General features: G+C 45.6%; 1 protein-coding gene across 1 annotated transcript in view; it reads left to right on the forward strand.

Moving 5' to 3' along the window:
- Positions 1 to 19,381, forward strand: part of XDH (xanthine dehydrogenase) — a gene marked incomplete at its 5' end in the record, with an annotated part of 61,738 nt that overhangs the window by 39,548 nt on the left and 2,809 nt on the right. Inside the window, 13 exons of the mRNA XM_079721510.1 lie at positions 682 to 815; positions 1,230 to 1,317; positions 2,552 to 2,638; positions 7,565 to 7,756; positions 7,935 to 8,080; positions 8,868 to 8,949; positions 9,457 to 9,552; positions 10,193 to 10,321; positions 10,910 to 10,984; positions 13,975 to 14,027; positions 15,818 to 15,932; positions 16,591 to 16,656; positions 18,107 to 18,295. Coding sequence (XP_079577636.1) covers positions 682 to 815; positions 1,230 to 1,317; positions 2,552 to 2,638; positions 7,565 to 7,756; positions 7,935 to 8,080; positions 8,868 to 8,949; positions 9,457 to 9,552; positions 10,193 to 10,321; positions 10,910 to 10,984; positions 13,975 to 14,027; positions 15,818 to 15,932; positions 16,591 to 16,656; positions 18,107 to 18,295 — 1,452 coding nt within the window. The remainder of the gene's footprint in view (positions 1 to 681; positions 816 to 1,229; positions 1,318 to 2,551; positions 2,639 to 7,564; positions 7,757 to 7,934; positions 8,081 to 8,867; positions 8,950 to 9,456; positions 9,553 to 10,192; positions 10,322 to 10,909; positions 10,985 to 13,974; positions 14,028 to 15,817; positions 15,933 to 16,590; positions 16,657 to 18,106; positions 18,296 to 19,381) is intronic.

Raw genomic sequence — 19,381 nt, forward strand, 5'->3', positions numbered from 1 at the left:
AGGGGTTGTGCTAAGTGAGAGCCATGGGGACCACTACATTATCTGCAGTGGCTCAAATATTCCTCATTTCTCTATTGCGTATAATAGGACAGTGGTTGCCAGTGTTTTGGGCAGCTGGTCTTACCCTCATGACCCACCAGTTCCTGGCCAAATGGAATGAGTTTTGGCTCTGAAAGTAGGCTGTGAACAGCTGCTCACCCCTCTGGTTAAAAACGAGCGTCTAGGGGCTTCCCTGGTGGTGCAGTGGTTGAGAGTCCGCCTGCCGATGCAGGGGACACGGGTTCATGCCCCGGTCCGGAAAGATCCCACAAGCCACGGAGCAGCTGGGCCCGTAAGCCATCGCCGCTGAGCCTGCGCGTCCGGAGCCTGTGCTCCGCAACGGGAGAGACCACGACAGTGAGAGGCCCGCGTACCGCAACAACAACAACAACAACAACAAAAAAAAAAAAAAAAAAAAAAAACGAGTGTCTGAATTCAGTGCACAGTGACTGATGCGCGCTAGACCCTGGCACCACTACCCAAGGGCCACCCTGGGACAGGAGGGGGATTCTCGAATCAAGGAATTTCAGAGTTCATGGCAGTAATTAGGCTTCTGTGTGTCGGGTAGGTTCTGGGTCAGGCCTGAAGTAAGTCCAGGTGGCATATGCATTCACTGGGAGTATTTTGTTCTTTTGCCCACAGTCCTTTGTTGCAAAAATGTTGGGGGTTCCAGTAAACCGGATTCTGGTCCGAGTGAAGAGAATGGGAGGAGGCTTTGGAGGGAAGGAGACCCGGAGCATCATGATGACTGTGGCTGTGGCCCTGGCTGCATACAAGTGAGTTCCCCCAGTGGGCTCTGGGAAGCGGAATAAGGCTGCCTCTGCCAGGAAGGCTTCCTGGATTTCCCCCTTTGGGAAGTAGATTCCCCTTGCTTCAAATTTTCACAGCCCTCGGTTTTTAGAACTCATGGACATAGGGGTGAGGGCAACATCACCTGGTTCATTGTATTCAAATGCATGTATCCATGTCCTATCTCTCCTACCTGGCTGTGAGGACCCCAATGGCAAGGACACACTCCACACTCCATACCCCACACCTGCATGTCCCCCACCTTGTCCAGCACAGTGTCTAGACAGCAAAGCAGCCCAGTGTACCAGGTGGAGAAAGAAGGCTTCCTTGCTGTTTTTATCCCTGAGACTCACAGGGCTGGGCTGTTGTAGAGGTTTCTCACGCTCTGGTACCTCCCCCAGGACTGGCTACCCGGTGCGCTGCATGCTGGATCGTGATGAGGACATGCTGATAACTGGCGGCAGACACCCCTTCTTGGCCAGATACAAGGTTCTAGATGTCGGGGGCTGTGCCGGGTGGGCAGTGCCCTCTGCTTAGGAAACTGGGGATAAAGATTCAGGGATCCTGGGATATACTCTGACTTTTGTCATGACTACCTGTAGAAATTCAAAGAAGGAATATCAAGGAGAGAAATTCAAATCAACCAACAGCAACATAGGAGGGTGATCCTGGGGGAGGCTGGCAGGCCACTTCCCAAGAGATGCCACAGGATGCTGTGCATGACTTTTGTGAATTTGCTGTGGTCCAAATCTGGTCTTTGTCCACTCAGGCTCGGAAACATGATTTGTCAGCAGATCTGGGGTAAATCCATCCCATGGGATGGCCTAATGTTAATGTGTTTACAGCCTGATGTCAAAGTCAGAATGACCACTTAGTTATTTCCAGTGAGAAATACAACTTTCTAGGGGCCTGGTCAGGTATAAGCTGTTAGGGTGCCTGCTCGGCCAGAACATGTATGGCTGGGCACTACCCAAGTGCCCTGTGGGACTGTCCCTTTTCTGGCCTTCTGTGGATGACCAACTACTGTTCTGACCATGCATTCTCCCCTCTACACACCAGACGAACCTTACAGGTCCCAGTCTAGTGCTATAAACCTGGGAGCCCTCTGTCTCCACAAGTTGGCTTTGAACATCTCCTCTTTGGCCTCTTCTGACTTTATTCCATGATTTAACTCACCAAGAGGGATTGCGTTTCTCTTATTCCCAAATTCTTGTGGGCTCCAAGAAAGTAACTTGGTCTTGTGGGGTTTCAGGTTCCTCACTCATGCAATGGCCTGTCAGGGTTTGTTTAGATAGTTTACACGAGGTTGGGGATGTGAAAGCACATCCATGGTTGTGCAAGGTGTAACTTTTGCTGTCTTCTGCCCGAAAGCTGTGAGGGAGTCTCCAGTTTCTCTCCTAGTTTCTCTTCCCAGCCCTCCCCTCCCTGACCTATCGTGACCAGTGTTCTTTCTTCTACCTCCTCACTTCCGCTGGTAGAACCAGAAGCCAGGCATAGAGAGGAAGAAGGAGTGTAGGGAGAAGGGTGTCCAGGGTCCATCACTGGGGAGATGTTGGTTCCTCTCTTCTTCACCTGTGAGGTCTGGTGATCTCTTAAGTTCGACTTTATTTTGTCGTGGGATGTCTTATTCTTTCTGTTTTCTCCAGGTAGCATAAGTGGGAGGAGATGGCTAGAGACAGACAAAGGAAGGGGACAGTTGAGAACTCACTTTCCTTTTTTTCAGGTTGGCTTCATGAAGACAGGGAAGATTGTGGCTCTGGAGGTGGATCACTACAGCAATGCCGGGAACAGCCAGGACCTCTCTCTTGGTGTATGTAGGACGTGCCCCTGCATCCGGGGTGACTGGGAGGTCACGGGTGTGCCCCATAACATGTTAGCACACGCGGGAATAGGCCTCCTCAATTCTTGCCTGTTGTTGCAATAGCCTCCTACTTGGTCCCCACCTTCAGGTTCTCCATCCTTGGTTATTTTCTAAAGCATGGAAGTGATCATATTACTTATTTGACTAGAAACTCATCCTTCTGGTGCAGGATATTTTGCCAAGCAAATAAAGTTAGTTACAAAACTTTATGTATAGTATGGTGACATTGAGTGCATGAATGTAATACTAATTTGTGTGTGTGTGTGTGTAATGATATGCATGACAAAAGTTTGATAGACCATACTCCAAACAGTGACTGGGTGGGATTAAGGGGGGTACTAACTGTCATTTTCTATATTATGCATTTCTGTGATGTTTGAATTTTAAAGAATTACTTGATTTACCTTTTAAAAAATAATTTAATTGAAATATAGTTTACATAACATGAAGTTCACCCATTTGAAGGATGGTTGACCTTTGAACAACGCAGGCATTAGGGGCACCACCCCCAACCCCACAGTCAAAAATCTGTGTATAACTTTTGACTCCCCCAAAACTTACCTACCAATAGCCTACTGTTGACTGGAAACATAACCAATCACATAAGCAGTCCAATAACACATATTTTATATATGTATTATATATGTATTTTTACAATAAAATAAGTTAGAGGAAAGGAAATGTTCTTAAGAAAATCATAAGAAGAAAATACAGTACTGTACTATATTTATCGATACTGTAAATTTACATAATCTGTTTATAAGATGAACCGTCTGTCTGTAAGTACCTACATCAATATTATCTTATATGATACAAAACACTGTAGATGTTATTTGAATTACTAACACTAGACATCAACAATGAAAAGATAATGTGAAAGAGAAATTCATGTTTATTTACAGATACAGTAATTCATGCATTGATAACGAAGCAGCAGCAGTATGATTGCTTTATGGTAGCCCAGTGTAATCAATACAATTGCTTCAGGATAGCCTAGCCTATACACTAATGAATGAATCATTATAAAATTTTTATGGCATACAGTAATTTTTATGGCATATAGTATATGATTACAGTCATAGACATAATATAGTACTGGAAACATTGTTACATTTTAAAAAACCCACTTCCCTGTGATGATAGGCTGATAGGCAGTTTCTCCAATTACAAGAGAGGGGCATACTGAACAGTAATGTAATTCTTTGAAAGCAAAGTTATGAAACAGTAAGAAAACTAACATATTATTTTATATTTAAGATCACTTACGTTATGCCTATGTAAGGATAGACTAATATCTACATATAGCCTATGCATTCATGTCATACCTTTTCCTTAATTTTTTGGTATTTCTAGCTCTTCACTTCATCTGTGAAATTTTTCAAATTGTTGCAAATCTCCAAAATAATTTCCAATATCTTTATTGAAAAAATATGCTTATAAGTGGACCCACACAGTTAAAACCATATTTTTCAAGGGTCAACTGTTTTACAATTTAACAGTTTTAGTACATTTAAGGGGTCAGGCAACCATTATTGCAATCCAGTTTTTTAACACTTCAATCACCTCAAAATTATCGCTTATGCCCATTTGCAGTCACTCCTGTTCCTACCCCTCAGTCCCAGACAACTGCTAATCTACTTTCTGTCTTTATAGGTTTTCCTTTTGTGGCCAATTAATATAAACGGAATCATATACTATGTAGTCTTTCATGTCTGGCTTCTTTTCTCTCAACATAATGTTTTTGAGGTTCACCCGTGTTTTAGCATGGATCATTCCTTCATTCCTTTTTATTGATGAAGAATATTCCATTGTATGAATAGATCATTTTTTGTTTTCCATTCACCACTTTAAGGACATTTGGGTTGTTTCCAGTCTTTAGCTTTTATGGATAATGCTGCTTTGAACCTTCTCATATGACATATATTTTTGTCATTTTGCAAATTAACCAAGTTACCTTGGTGGTACTACCTTTTAAGTTTTTTAAATCTTAATTTTATAACCATATTAGTTATATATGCATAGATTCTTGTTTAAAAAAAAGTCAAACATTTCAGGAGAAGCAGAAGTTCCCCATTATTCCCACTTTGAATGTGCTAAGGGCTTCTCTAATTGGCTCAATTAGGAAACATTATACTTCAGATCTAGTGTAGGAGACTGTTCAAAAAAGAAAACATTTCTGGTAGTCTCACCAAATATAACACTTGCTTCTTGGTGTTGTAGGAAAATCAGCTTGAAAAAGATATAGGACTTATCCCCAAAGATTTTACAAGTGTTAAAATTCAATCCAGCAAATATTTATCAAGCCCCTAGGGTGATGACATATAGAAGAATATGGCATTGTTTCTGCCCTCTAGAAGGTCACAGTATGGTGGGGGAGACAGATAATAAAAGATAAAATGAAGTACAATTGACAAAGTGCTAAGGGAAAGCAAAAATGGAATTGAGACATAGAAAAATCATGTAGGATGACTAAGACTGAAAAAAATCAGACCCCCAAAAGCAACCTGTGGGAAAGAGGCTATAAATGGGGAAGTAAACTAAAGCCAAAATGAAACAAACAAACAAAAGCTACCATTTAGCTCATCAGAGAGATGAGTTATTACACTTTAAAGAAAGAACAGGATGCTATAAAAATGAAGCAGTCTAAGAATAAAAATGAAGCCTTGTGAATTAAAACTGTGAAAGCAGAAGGGTTGAAAGAAACTTGAGGTGCTCTCTTAAAAAAAGAGAAAACAATGGGGAAAAATAGCAAGAAAATACAAGAAAATTTGAGGACCAGTCCAGGAGATCCAAATAATAGAAGTTTCAGAAAGAAAGAATAGAAAAAAGAGAGAGAAGGAAAACTATTAAGAAATAATTCAAGAAATTTCCCAAAACTGATGGGCATATATTTTGAGATTAAGAGAGCCCATCCAGTAACCAGCACAATTAAGGAAGATAGACTTATGCTAATTTACATTATTGTGAAATTTTAGAAACCTGGGGACAAAGGAGATTTTACAATTTTCAGGGAGGAAAAAAAAATGGAACTCATTCCAAGAGTTGGAAAGGCATTGGTTGGATTTCTCAATACTGGGGAGCTAGAATGCACTAGTAAAATGCCCTCAAAATGCTGAGGGTAAATGGGAAACTTAGTGCCAACCTAGAATTCTGTATACAGCCAAATCATGAATTAAGGGTGAGAATAGAATAAAGACATTTCAGACATGCAAGTTCTCAAAAATGTACCTTTAGATATACACTTTTTGGGAAGATGTTGACGGTTGTACTCCAATCATATAAGGGTGTAAAACTAAGAAAAGGGAAGACATGGGATCTAGAAACAGGAGATACAATGTGGAGAGAGGCAGGGGGAATCCTTGGGATGAATGTGAGGGGAAAACCCCTGGGTGACAGCTGAACAGAAGCCTAGGGGCTGCCAATTTAAATTTGAAGTTGGCCAGAAGGCTCCAGAAACAATTTCTTCAAAAAGATGAGACTAATAGAAAATCAAATGTGTTTAAACATATTGAAAACAAATTTGTAGTAATATGTGCATAGAAAATGAAGCAAATGAAAAAAGTAAAGATAATTGTTAACTCCAAGGGGGAAAATATTATCAACAAAGAGAAGTAAACCTAGTATAACTACATGGTTCAGCTGTAAGTGATGTTTACAGAATGATTAAATGGACGGTTGATGAGAAGAAAGTATACCTATACAAGGATGAGGCAGGATAGGAAGCTGGTGTATATGTAGAGAAAGGGGGTTGGGCGGGAACTAAATCCTCCTTTTCCATGATGGGAAAACAGTATAAAAAGTCTAAAACTGAACAAGTCAAGAAGTGGCAATATAAACACATTATTTAGAGATGTGGAAGACAATGTAAATAGCTGACAAAGAAAAGTGGTTGCTTCTGGGGAGTGGAAGGCAGAAAGTGGAGGCAGCTGCTGTTTTGCATAACATGTCTTATGGAAGTATTTGATTCTTTAAACTATTTGCAGTGCAAGTTTAATGAGAATAAAGTCACCAATTTTTTAAAAGAGGCAAGTGATCAATTCCAACTAGAAGATCTGGGAGGGGCTCCTCCATGTGGGAGCTGAATGGGGATTTTAGCAGGTGGATATGGTGGGGAGGGGCCTTACAGGTGAGAGTAACATGCAGTCAGAAAAGAGGATCAAAGTATATTGGGGGACTTCCCTGGTGGCGCAGTGGTTAAGAATCCGCCTGCCAATGCAGGGAACGTGGGTTCGAGCCCTGGTCTGGGAAAATCCCACATGCTGGGGAGCAACTAAACCCGTGCACCACAACTACTGAGCCTGCACTCTAGAGCCCAAGAGCCACAACTACTGAGCCCGTGTGCCACAGCTACTGAAACCCACGTGCCTAGAGCCCATGCTCCGCAACAAGAGAAGCCACTGCAATGAGAAGCCCACACACCACAACGAAGAGTAGCCCCCGCTCGCCGCAACTAGAGGAAGCCCGTGGGCAGCAATGAAGACCCAACGTAGCCAAAATAAATAAATAAAAATATTTATTTATTTAAAAGAAAAAAAGTGTATTGGGGAAAGGTCAGTAAGTGTCTTGACTTCCATGCTTAAAGATATACAGACTTAACTCTGGAGATAGTAAGTGCCACTTTGAAGCAAGTGCTTGACCTGCTATGACCTTATATTTCAGAATGAGGCATAAATTAGAAGGAGGAGACACAGAAGGCCAGGAGTGCACTAAGGAGGTTTGCAATACTCCGGGAAAGAAATAATTTGGGCCTGAGGAAGAACAGTTGACTGTGGGGCTGGCAGAGGTGGGGATGTGCACAGCCCTTGAAATTCCTTTTCAGAGGAGCCAATGAAATCCATGCATCGTTCTCTCCCATTTTGGTTTCTTCTGCTTCAGATAATGGAACGAGCTCTACTCCACATGGACAACAGCTATAAAATCCCCAATGTCCGGGGCACTGGGCGGCTGTGCAAGACCAACCTGCCCTCCAACACGGCCTTCCGGGGCTTTGGGGGGCCCCAGGCATTGTTCATTGCCGAGCACTGGATGAGTGACGTTGCAGTGACCTGTGGGCTGCCTGCAGAGGAAGTAAGTGGGGAATCTGGGGGCACAAGTCAGAGGGGGTTAGCCTGCTTTGTATCTTGGACATCTCCTGTGGGGGTAGAGGATGGGCAGGCGCTGGCGAGGGGCAGGAAGCTCAACTTCCAGTTATGCCCGCCTGGTCTCTTGCCACCGACCAGGCCTCAGTGTCTCTCTCCTTGGGAAGGTACGGAGGAAGAACCTGTACAGAGAAGGGGACCTGACACACTTCAACCAGAGGCTTGAGGGTTTCAGCTTGCCAAGGTGCTGGGATGAATGCCTGAAGAGCTCTCAGTATCACGCCCGGAAGTGTGAGGTTGACAAGTTCAACAAGTAAGCGTCGGGAGGGGAGGAGCCTGACGTTCTGGGGCTCTCTGGGTTTCAGATTCTATAGCCTTCTTGCTGAGCTCAAAATAAGAAGAATCACTTAATAGGTAACTTAGGAGGCTGCTGTGTTTGCTAACTCATTCACAGCCATCTCTTTAAGATCCTGAAATGGTCTTCAGCCCTGGGGCTCGGGGCTCATAGCACTCAGCGTCATAGCACATCAGTGTGGTCCATCTTTATATGTTTGTCTGCCTTCCGGGCAGACAATGTTCTAGAGAACACCGGCCTGGGGCTAAGAACACCACGTTATGTGCCTACCTCTGACACTAATCTATAAATGGGACCTTGGCAGTCACTCCATCTCTTTGGGTCTCAGTTTCATCATCTGTAGAGTGGGGATAATTGTGCTGGCTCTGTCTTTCTGACAGAGTTACTTGGATAACCAAATATACAGCACAAAGAAAGTATTATCGTTATCATCAGCAAGCCACAGTTCCTCCCTGGGACGAGTAGAGTCCAAGATCACCAGAGCACTCTGACCCAATCCGAATCCCACTCAAGACTTTCAAGTGTGGGCCCTGTTTCAGCTCCACTGGAGGATCTAGAACCCAAATTTCCACTGTTCTCATTTTGTCTACACAATTGAAGCACAGCTCAGTTATGACAGAGACTAACTGGGTAATTCCAAGGATGCTTTGTTCCAATTTTACAAAGATATTGACATAAAATATGTTCAATCTGACATGAATATAGTGGAGAAGTTGCTATGAGAATTTTTTTTTTTTTCCTCCAGGGAGAATTGTTGGAAAAAGAGAGGATTGTGCATAATTCCTACCAAATTTGGAATAAGCTTCACAGTTCCTTTTCTGAATCAGGTAATTGCTTTATATAATTTTGTCCATCTCCACTGCACTGGGGCCCCATTTCCCCCTCTGCTTGCAGTATTGCAAGGGAAAGCCCATTGTCACGGGAACAGAGCTGAACAGAGGAACTCTTTGCTGTTTAAATGAAAGTTGAACTTGCGCATCCCTATTTGATCTGGGGTCAATGTCTAGTTCTTATCTTCCTGCCTATAGGACTATGGGCATCTGTTCTGCCTTTCTGATCCCATTTCTTCATCAGGAGAATCAGGACAAAGACCTACCTCCCTCTTAGGATAGGTGACAGAGAGATATGAAAAAAAGAAGTAGTTTTGCAAACTACTGAAAGACTATATAATTAGATCATGAGATTTATACTGCTTTGATTTTTCTGTCTGAGGTTTCTATCCAAATTTCTACTGCTGGTTTTCTTTTTCCCGGGCTCCAGTACTTTTGGTCCCAGGCCTTAAACTGAGTTAGGATTTGCTGAATTTTCTGTTTGGTATCGTTCTCTTCCCTTAGGCAGGAGCCCTGATCCATGTGTACACAGATGGCTCTGTGCTGGTGAGCCATGGGGGCACAGAGATGGGCCAAGGTCTTCACACCAAGATGGTCCAGGTGAGCAGTCTGGAGACCATGGGCATCCGCCCCAGCACTGTGGCGTCTGCGTGAGGGAAGATGCTGTGAAAAAGAGAGCAGTGCCACATATCGGAAGCAGAGGCAGGCCTAGGCTCTGGCCTTAGCCCTGCTGCTCATTTACATGTGACCCTGGACAAGTCTGCTCCTCCTCTTGGCCTCAGTTTCCCCATCTGTGCAAAGGGGTTGGGCAGGTGATGATTCAGGCCACTTCCATCACCAGCACTCTAGGGCTCTGTGGCTGCGTGTAAGGTGTGTGTGTTATGTGTATTAAGGTAGCTGGCTACCCTCACACACATGGGACTCCTCCCAGGGGCGCTGAATTAGAGTTGGCATACCTGTTTGGCTTGTGGGTACTGGCCAAACTGAATTTTTTTAAAAAGCCAGGGTTAGTTTAAAAAGGCATTGTTCATCACCATTACATTTATGACTTTTTTTAAATCCAACCAAACCACTCCATAAAGTGCTGCTTCAGATTCAGACAGATGTGAGAACATCCGAGTCTCAGTAGAATTATGGTTTACGAAATGATTTTCTTTCCTGTAACAGTGAATCTGAATCCCATCTTGGGGAGAAGGTAGCCAAGCTCTTCCCTAGGGGGTGACGTCCTCTCTGTTCGCAGGTGGCCAGCAGAGCGCTGAAGATCCCCACCTCTAAGATCTATATCAGCGAAACGAGTACTAACACTGTGCCTAACAGCTCTCCCACGGCTGCCTCTGTCAGCACCGACATCTATGGACAGGCCGTCTACGTAAGGAGGCTCAGGGGCCACCGTGCTGAGGGCCAGCCCAAGGCAGGGGGCCTGGAGAGTCCCCGGGCTGGGGGCTGGAATGGCTCCTTGCAGGCTCGTGACTGTGGCCATGCCTCTGGCTCTCTTCTCCAGGGGACACCAAGCTAAAAGAGGGGCTCAAGAACCACACCACTTCCATCAAGGCCGGGAAGGATGAACGTGGGAGGGCAAGGGCAGCTGGAGGGAAAGCAGGGGATTCTGGGAGGACACAAGACAATGGAGCGAAATTGAAATTCGATTGTGGGGTCAGCCAGGTCAGACCACGTGCTTTGTTTGATGTCATCAAACAAAGGCGTTTGATGGGAGAAGGCACCTCCTTAGGGATCCCTCAACATCTCCCCCTCTGTCAGCCTCAGGACTGGGTCAGGAAGTGCTCTCCAAGCAAGAGCCAACGGCTTCTACCCTGGGACTCAGACATTCCCAAGAGGGTGGCAAGGCTGTCTGAGTGGCACTCTGGGCACAGCAGCGCTTGGAGGACCTCGGGGTTTTGTTTGGGTCTGGGAATGCAGAGGACTGATGTGTCTGCCATGTGGGGCATGTGTTCTTCAGGAAGCCTGCCAGACCATCCTGACAAGGCTGGAACCCTTCAAGAGAAAGAATCCCAGTGGCTCCTGGGAAGACTGGGTAAGTCTGAGCTGATTCAAGTCACTTTTGCAAATTAAAGTGAAGTTAAGAGCAGGGCTTTGTCCCTGACCCTGGGCAGGAATAGGAGGTCGGGATCTAGTCACACAGGCAGAGAGAAGTTGAGGTGCGCTGTATACTTTCACAGGACAAGTAAATGCTCAGCCATACTGGGCCCCTCTCTACAATGTTCATAGTTGAGGGAAGTCACTTGAGGAGAATTTTTGATCCAGAATCTTGACAGCCATGTGGGAACTAGGGGTTCGGCTACCCTGAGCCTCAGAAGACGGGGTGAGTGCTACCTCTGCCTCACTGAGAAGTCTTGGTCCCTTGGGGCTGGTCCCTCGCCCCACTTGTTTGCAGTCTTTTTTTTTTTTTACAACTTTATTGGAGTATAATTGTTTCAGAATGGTGTGTTAGTTTCTGCTTTATAACACAGTGAATCAGCTATACATATACATCTGTCCCCATATCTCTTCCCTCTTGCGTCTCCCTCCCTCCCACCCTCCCTATCCCACCCCTCCAGGCGGTCACAAAGCACCGAGCTGATCTCCCTGTGCTATGCGGCTGCTTCCCACTAGCTATCTACCTTACGTTTGGTAGTGTATGTATGTCCATGCCACTCTCTCACTTTGTCACAGCTTACCCTTCCCCCTCCCCGTGTCCTCAAGTCCATTCTCTAGTAGGTCTATGTCTTTACTCCTGTCTTACCCCTAGGTTCTTCATGACATTTTTTTTCTTAGATTCCATATATATGTGTTAGCATAAGGTATTTGTTTTTCTCTTTCTGACTTACTTCACTCTGTATGACAGACTCTAGGTCTATCCACCTCATTACAAATAGCTCAATTTCGTTTCTTTGTATGGCTGAGTAAGATTGTTTGCAGTTTTTTTTTGTTTGTTTTTTTTTTTTTGCGGTACGCGGGCCTCTCACTGCTGTGGCCTCTCCCGTTGCGGAGCACAGGCTCCGGACGCACAGGCTCAGCGGCCATGGCTCACGGGCCCAGCCGCTCTGCGGCACGTGGGATCCTCCCAGACCGGGGCACGAACCCGTGTCCCCTGCATTGGCAGGCGCACTCTCAAGCACTGCGCCACCAGGGAAGCCCTGTTTGCAGTTTTGATGAGCCTCGTTCTCTCCAAACCTCCACCTCTCGGGGGGCTGCCCCAGGAGCCTCTCCCCTTGCCCAGCTCTGGGGTCCGGAGACTCTGTCTCTGAGGGGGCAGGGAAAAAGACACTGCCCGCGAGTTTATATCGTTTCTGTGATTTTAAGAGTGACACAACAAGCACTCATGGTAAGAATGAGCCCAGTTCTCTGATTTCTGGTTCAGAAGCCTGCATGTCAGAAACCCTCAGAGGGAGGCTGCAAGGAAGTGTCTCTCAGGTGGGAGACCTCAGCTCCTCCCATGAGCAGAAATAGCAATGGTGGCCCTGCCTCACCTTCCCCTAATGTTGGAATGAAAGGACTGGATATAATAGTAACACATAAAATGTGACCACATGTGAACCAGCACAGACAGTACAAGTCTCCCTCAGTAGAGTCAAAGGAAATAAGCTATTTGTCTCTGACTCACTCCCCTTACTCTGCCTCATACAGCCTGTGCTTCCCTGCCCCCACTCACAGATACCACATGAATGTGGGTTGATTTTGGTAGTTTGAATTTTAGTATGGATTTGTAAGGCAATGTAATTGTTTTTAATAATGCCTTTCCAATCCGTTGACCTGGGCTTTGTCCTCACCTATCGGCCCTGTAGTCCAGTGTTCCTTATAGGCAGATAACCCCCAAAAGGCCATTATCAGAAGGGTGTGATCAGGAGATGACAGGCATCAAAGCTCTTTAGTGTTTGTACTGTACTGAAAAACAAGCCATTACTGCCACCACTATGATCTATGTATATATTTGATATCATGCACGTATAGTAAGGAACCTAGAGAAATTTTTTCTCTAAATCTTAGTTTTCTCATCTGTAAAATGAAGATAATAATCTTCATAAGTGCTGATCTTATAGGATTGCACTGAATATTAAGTAAGACAGTATCTGTAAAGGACTCAATAGCATCTGGTATATAGTAAAGTGCTTGGCAATTGACAATGATCATGATGCAGACTATATCAGTAACAAATTAAATCTTAGAGCTGTGGATATTGAAAGAAAGAGAGAGGAAGGAAGGAAGGAAGGAAGGAGGGAAGGAAGGAAGGAAAGAAGGAAGGAAGGAAGGAAGGAGGGAAGGAAGGAAAGAAGGAAGGAAGGAAGGGAAGGGAAATTTATGATGTAGTTAAAGAGATAGAATGGATGGAGAGATGGATAGTTTTATTAATAGGAAAGTGTAAGTAAGAACACAAGGCTAACATGTTAAGTATCAAATGAGCAGTGCACAGAGCTGCTGTTGTAATGCCCAGATTAGGGAGTAATCACAGGAGAAGTGGATGAAGAGGCAAGCTTGCGCTGGTTGCTGGGGAAAGAAAAGGATTTGGACAGATATAGCAGAGGACCCACGTAAACAAAGGTGCAGACGTGTGGGGATGTGAAGGATTGGGAGAGACTTAACACTTGATTTTGGCTGGGGTAGCAATGGTGTGTGTGTTACATAAAGCCAGAGAGAAGACTGGGGTCCTGAATGTCAGACATTTGGTCTATTGCTCTGTAGGCAATGGGGAGGCGTGGAAAGCTCTAGAGGAGGGGAGTGACATGGGTAGTGTGGTGTGTTAAGATGATCCCTCTGACTTGGCTGGGCTACATGGCAGGGCGAGGAGGGGACTTGAGGCAGGAAGACCAGTTAAGAGGCTACTGCAGTGCTCCAGGCTTCAGATGACAAGGACCTAGTGCAGGGGGTATGGTGAGAAGGGGAGGTAAGGTATGGAAGTGAGAATCACTAGTAAAAAGAGTTGATCAGCTTCCAGAGGAGGAGGACGAGCTCCTGAAAGTTTAGTGCTGGGCCAGCGTTTCTGGAAACCATGGTTCCCCCTTCCTGATGGCCATTTCCTCTCCTCAGGTCATGGCTGCCTACCGGGGTACAGTGAGCTTGTCTGCTACCGGGTTTTACAGGTAAGTAAGGCGCTGATCTCGCCCATCTTACAATGTGTTGTCATCTTAACCTCTGCAGGGCCCTCCAGCACTGAACTCTGTCAGCCTATGGTCAGGAGAGAGCAGCTCCACCAAAATGTTTGTCTCTCCAATGGACTCCCACTAGCTTCAATGTAAAGATGCTCTAAAATACGTGGGCTTACCCAACTATGTGCCAAAAGCACGAGCTGTCATATTGGAAGACCTCTGTTCTAGTTCTGGTCTTAAAGTATACTATTCCACTTGGGGGAATCACTGGTGCTCTCTGAACCTGTCTCCTCATTTATGGACATAGTGGGTCAGTTACCAGCCATTCCCCTCTCAGCGTTCTCCTGCAAGAACCAGAGGCATCAGGTGTTCTGAGTTACCCGTGTGTGTTACTTTGTGCTACGCATCAGATTTCTTTAAGGAGGCTTTCCTTCAAAAGAATGAGAGGAGGATTTAGAGCACATAGTCCTGTTACAAAATGCAGAATTCAGTGGATTTAAAGTGAGTTTTAGAAAAGAGCACGTATCTTCTGCAACTTTAAAATTCAGTAGCAGAGACCCTGTCCATCTGATTTAGAAGCTGTAAAAAGATATGATCGTATTTACTGTCAGCCATAATGTTTTAGCTTTCTCTGGGAGATTTAACTAGTACCTTCTCTTTCACAGATCAGTGGATTTGGAAAATAGTTCAATGTTTGCTTTAAAAGGTCTTGTGTGAATTTATGAATATATATAATATATACGTAATATAAATGTATATATGTATACTTCTAGGGCAAAGTAATGTTTTGCCAGTGCTCCTTGGGTTGTGTAATACTTGACCTACACAAACACAAACTAATGCAAATTTTCTCATAAGTTCCTATTTCATTTTTAGAGTTGATAAAACTGGGGTTATATCAGGGAACACCCAGATGAAGATGGTGAGTTCAGAGGTCAAAGAAGGTGATGATCTCCTGGGAGCAGCCTTTTCCCTCAGCCCTGTATTGGTTTTGTCTTCATGCAGATTCTGATCACATCAGCTCACATCATTATTTCTGTGTAGTGAATAGAATAGCACAGATACAGAGTGTTATAAGCAGAGAATACACACACACACATTCGTATATGTTGACTCATGCAAAATTGGAATCTTATAAGATATTCAGGATTGAAAAAGAAAAAAAAATTATAAAAGAGCATCTGCTTTTATTAGCAACCCTTTCCTCAAATCATTTGTTGAAACTTAGAAGGGATCAGTAGATGAGGAGTAATACTAGGCAAGGTGGCTGCTTTAAGAGGCACCCAAGTTGGCACGAGGTACTGATCTTATTACCTTTCACCTTGAGAAAGGTGAGCAGCCCCATGAGCAGGTGAACTTGTATGAAAAGCTCACAAGCCGGCCCAGAAAGAACCTTTGGTTCTGAGATCTTGAATTCCTATTCAGTAGATCGTTTGGAGTGTAGCTTACGTGTCCTTCATGAGCTCAGGCAGATCTGTCACCTCCATTTCTACCATGTAGAGGCCAGCATGCTGGGACCCTCCACTGCTCAGCTCTACAGAATGATTCATATAAAGGCCATTGGCAAAATAGAGCAGAGACAAGGGACAAAATGCTCCGGAGTGCCTGGGTTTCATGAACAGGTTCAAAATGTTCAAAACTCATGGACTTTTTTGAAGAACAGCTGAATAAAAAATAAAACCTTTAGCATCTTAAGATTTTATGGGACAAGCTATTTGTGTGTGTATGAGTGGGGGACATGTTCCTCTTAATACATGTGCAGTATTTTCTCTTTTCTCCCCCAGGACACCCAACCTTGGCTACAGCTTTGAGACGAACTCAGGGAATGCTTTCCACTACTTCACCTATGGGGTGGCTTGCTCTGAAGTGGAAATTGACTGCTTAACAGGGGATCATAAGGTAAGAAGTTTGCAAAACTTTAGTACTAACGGGGAAAAGAGAAACGTCTGAAATTGCAATACAAAGAGCTGATAGGAATGAACTTTCTGGTTGAGAAAATAATGTGTTAAATCATGCCTTGGCAAACTTCCTATAAAGGACCAGAGAGTAAATACTGTAGGTTTTCTGGGCCACAGAGACTCTGCCTCAATTATTTCACTCTGTCTTGTAGTGTGAAAACAGACATGAATGTGTGTAAACAGATGCTCATGGATGTGTTCCCATAAAATGTAATTTATGCACACTGAATGTGAATGTCGTATAGTTTTCATGTGTCACAACATATTCTTTTTATTTTTGTCACTCATTTAAAAATGTGAAAACCGTTTTTAGCTCACAGGCTGTAGAAAAACAGGGGACAGGCTGGGTTCAGCCTGTGGAATGTAATTTGTGAACCCCTTCCTTACGTGATCGACCCAGACACAGACAGGTTCAAAGCCTCAGGGACCTGGGGACCTGCCCTTCCTACTCAGACTCCTGCCTGAGTGTGCCTGGGGTGCTCTGCTTGTGCAAGTACTACTCAGGTTGGCACTTAATAACCTAAGGGTCACCGAGACCCCTCTATCGTTCCACACATCCCTTTCTTTTCAAACTGCTTTTATTTCGCTGTCTGCACTAGAACCTCCGCACAGACATCGTCATGGATGTTGGCTCCAGTCTGAACCCTGCCATCGACATTGGACAGGTAAGACTCCTGGGGCGTCAGAGTGGTGAGAGACTTGGCCACGGATGTGCCCCACCACCTCCTAGGGTCCCCAGCCACAGCATCTTGTCCACTGTCATTTTTAAGCAGGTCTGAGCACGGTACCAAGTGAGTCTCCCTGAGTGGGATTTAGGTAGACGAGAGCCCACCCAACTCTCGGGGTGGAAGACAAATCCACGTGGTTAAACTTGGAAAGGGCACTCATACGTCAGAAAACAAGATGATGGGTGGTGGGAACACTGGGTGTGCACACACTCAAACGCACGCATACATGCACACACACGCTCACACATGCATAGTCTGAGCGGAAGCATAGGGGGAGTGGAGATTGAGTTTGGGATCAATGTGCAGGCCGTGGGGTCTCAGGTCAGAGGCATCTTCTCCCTCCTCATTCCTCTCCCACCGAGGACAGCTGTGGTACCCTAGGAAGTAAATGCTACCAAGCGCGGGGTGGTGGAGGGTCCTGGGAGCAAAGGACAGGGGTTCCAGCAAGAGGAATAAAGGGGTGGCGGGAAGAAAATCCCTTTTGGAAAATATGAGAGTATGAAGCAGAGCAGCAGAACAGAAGAAGACAGAGGGAGGAATCAAGAGCTGAGGTATTGACCATCTGGCAGAAAATGTTCATTGTTTCTCAAAACTGGACAGTTCCTGAGTATAGAGAAACTTAGTCATAAATCTGTTTATTAACTCACTGAACAATTGTGGTGAGGCGCCCCTCCTACAGGCCGGCGCAGGGCTCAGCACGGCGGACGCAGATGCTCAGCACCTGGTCTCCCCCAAACACACTTGTTTAGCTAAGATGGCGCCACATATCACGAGCAGTGAGGCTGGGAGAGCAGACGTGTGGGCCAGCAGAGCATGGCAGTGCCCTTTAAGAGATCTGTACGCTACAGCAGAGACGCTCTTCTCCCAGAGGGCAGGCAGGGCTGGGAGTTCAAAAAGCCTCAATTCTACTATCCAGGAAAGTCCTCCTCTCTTGTGGGGCTGCCCCAAAGCGCATGGTCCAACTCAGCACAGAGGAGGGGCGTGGGCCCCTGCGGCACACTCAGCCACCATTAGCCCACGAGCTTGCTTCTCAGCTCGGGGTCGCCATTTCTCCCCTGGCAATGTGGAAGGAACATCTCCATCTGCCCCGCGGCAGGTTCTAATGGGAAATTACGCCTACAGCTGCGTGTCCCTCCTGGAATGGCCGACAAGTTCTGAAACTGATTTCAACGTCAGTGCCTTTGCTCTGCCTACACTGATGCCTGGCAAAGGCCCGGATCAGTTATTCTGGGCTGGGGCGGGAGCCAGGGAAGCAGTGGGGGCTGTTTTCAGCTTCTTTCCGGGCTCCACTGCAGGTGGGGCTTGGTGCCTGCTGTGGGAAGCAACACCTGTCTTTGGGTGAGGGGGCAGGAAGGCAGGGTAGCCGCGGTCTCTGTCTGCCCTGCAGGTGGAAGGGGCATTTGTCCAGGGCCTGGGCCTCTTCACCCTGGAGGAGCTACACTACTCCCCTGAGGGGAGCCTGCACACCCGTGGCCCCAGCACCTACAAGATCCCTGCATTTGGCAGTATCCCCACTGAGTTCAGAGTGTCACTGCTCCGTGACTGTCCCAACAAGAAGGCCATCTATGCATCCAAGGTACTGTTGCCCTGGGTCTGTGCTACCTTCCAGTCTAGACTGTAGGAAACCACGGGTGGTGATGAGGGGCTCCAGCCACCTGCCATGTGGGTCTGTGGGGGGCTCGTGTGGAAGAGAGAGGAGAGCCTGACACGAGCCTTGGTGAGGGCAATGGAGGGGTGGGCAGTCCTGCCTGGGAACATAGGGAACTGGGTCAAGGATGACACCACCTCTGTGTGGTCCAAGCCAGCTCTTGTGGGTACACTCAGAGGGATTCCTTAGTTCAGTTCTGTAGGTGGAATCCTGACCTACACCCCCGTCTCAGGTGTGCATCCCCGATGCTTGATCTTAGAGATGATCTCACAGGTCCAGCACCCATGTTGTCTCATGAGAATCAGCCTATTCACTGCACAGGGGGCAGCGCCTCTGTGCACACACTTCCACCTCCTTCAGTGTCCACCACTAGACCTTAAGTCTTGATTAGCACTCCTGGATGGTTATAACCATCCTCTATTTCCTCCATGCTCTGAATAAGTATGAAAAAATGGTTGAAAATCAATCAAGCTGATTGATACAGTCGTTGGTCTGGGAAGGAAGACAGATAATTACTTGTAACCAATGAGACACAGCCCTTTGCTCATCTCATGGTTTACTTTACTGTGGGAGGGCCTGGGATACTTTGTGATCCTTGCCATTGGCTCTTACACTTCACTGCACATCAGATCACTGGGCGTTGGAGCTCATGATACAAATGCAGCTCCACTGGGCTCACCCTTAGAAATTTTGATTCGGTGGGTCTGCGGTACAGCCCTGGAACCTGCGTTTTTAGCAAGTGTCCCTAGTGATTCTGATACAGGCAGTCTGTGATCTATGCTTTGGGGAATAAAACAACCTCTGCTAGAAAATAGTTTAATTCCTATTTGTCATGATGCCTCTATTTCAGCAAATTTTAAGAATAATTATGATGCTTATAAATGTTGGTGACAGAGCTGCAGGTAGATTATTCCCCTAGGTTTATCGCTGTGAGGAAAGGGTCAGATTTTTTTTTGTCTGTAAAATATAGTTACTTAATATAACTTTCAACGGTCCATTGTATTTGCATGGTGT

Source organism: Hyperoodon ampullatus, assembly GCF_949752795.1.
Source record: "Hyperoodon ampullatus genome assembly, chromosome: 15".
NCBI classification, from domain to species: domain Eukaryota; kingdom Metazoa; phylum Chordata; class Mammalia; order Artiodactyla; family Ziphiidae; genus Hyperoodon; species Hyperoodon ampullatus.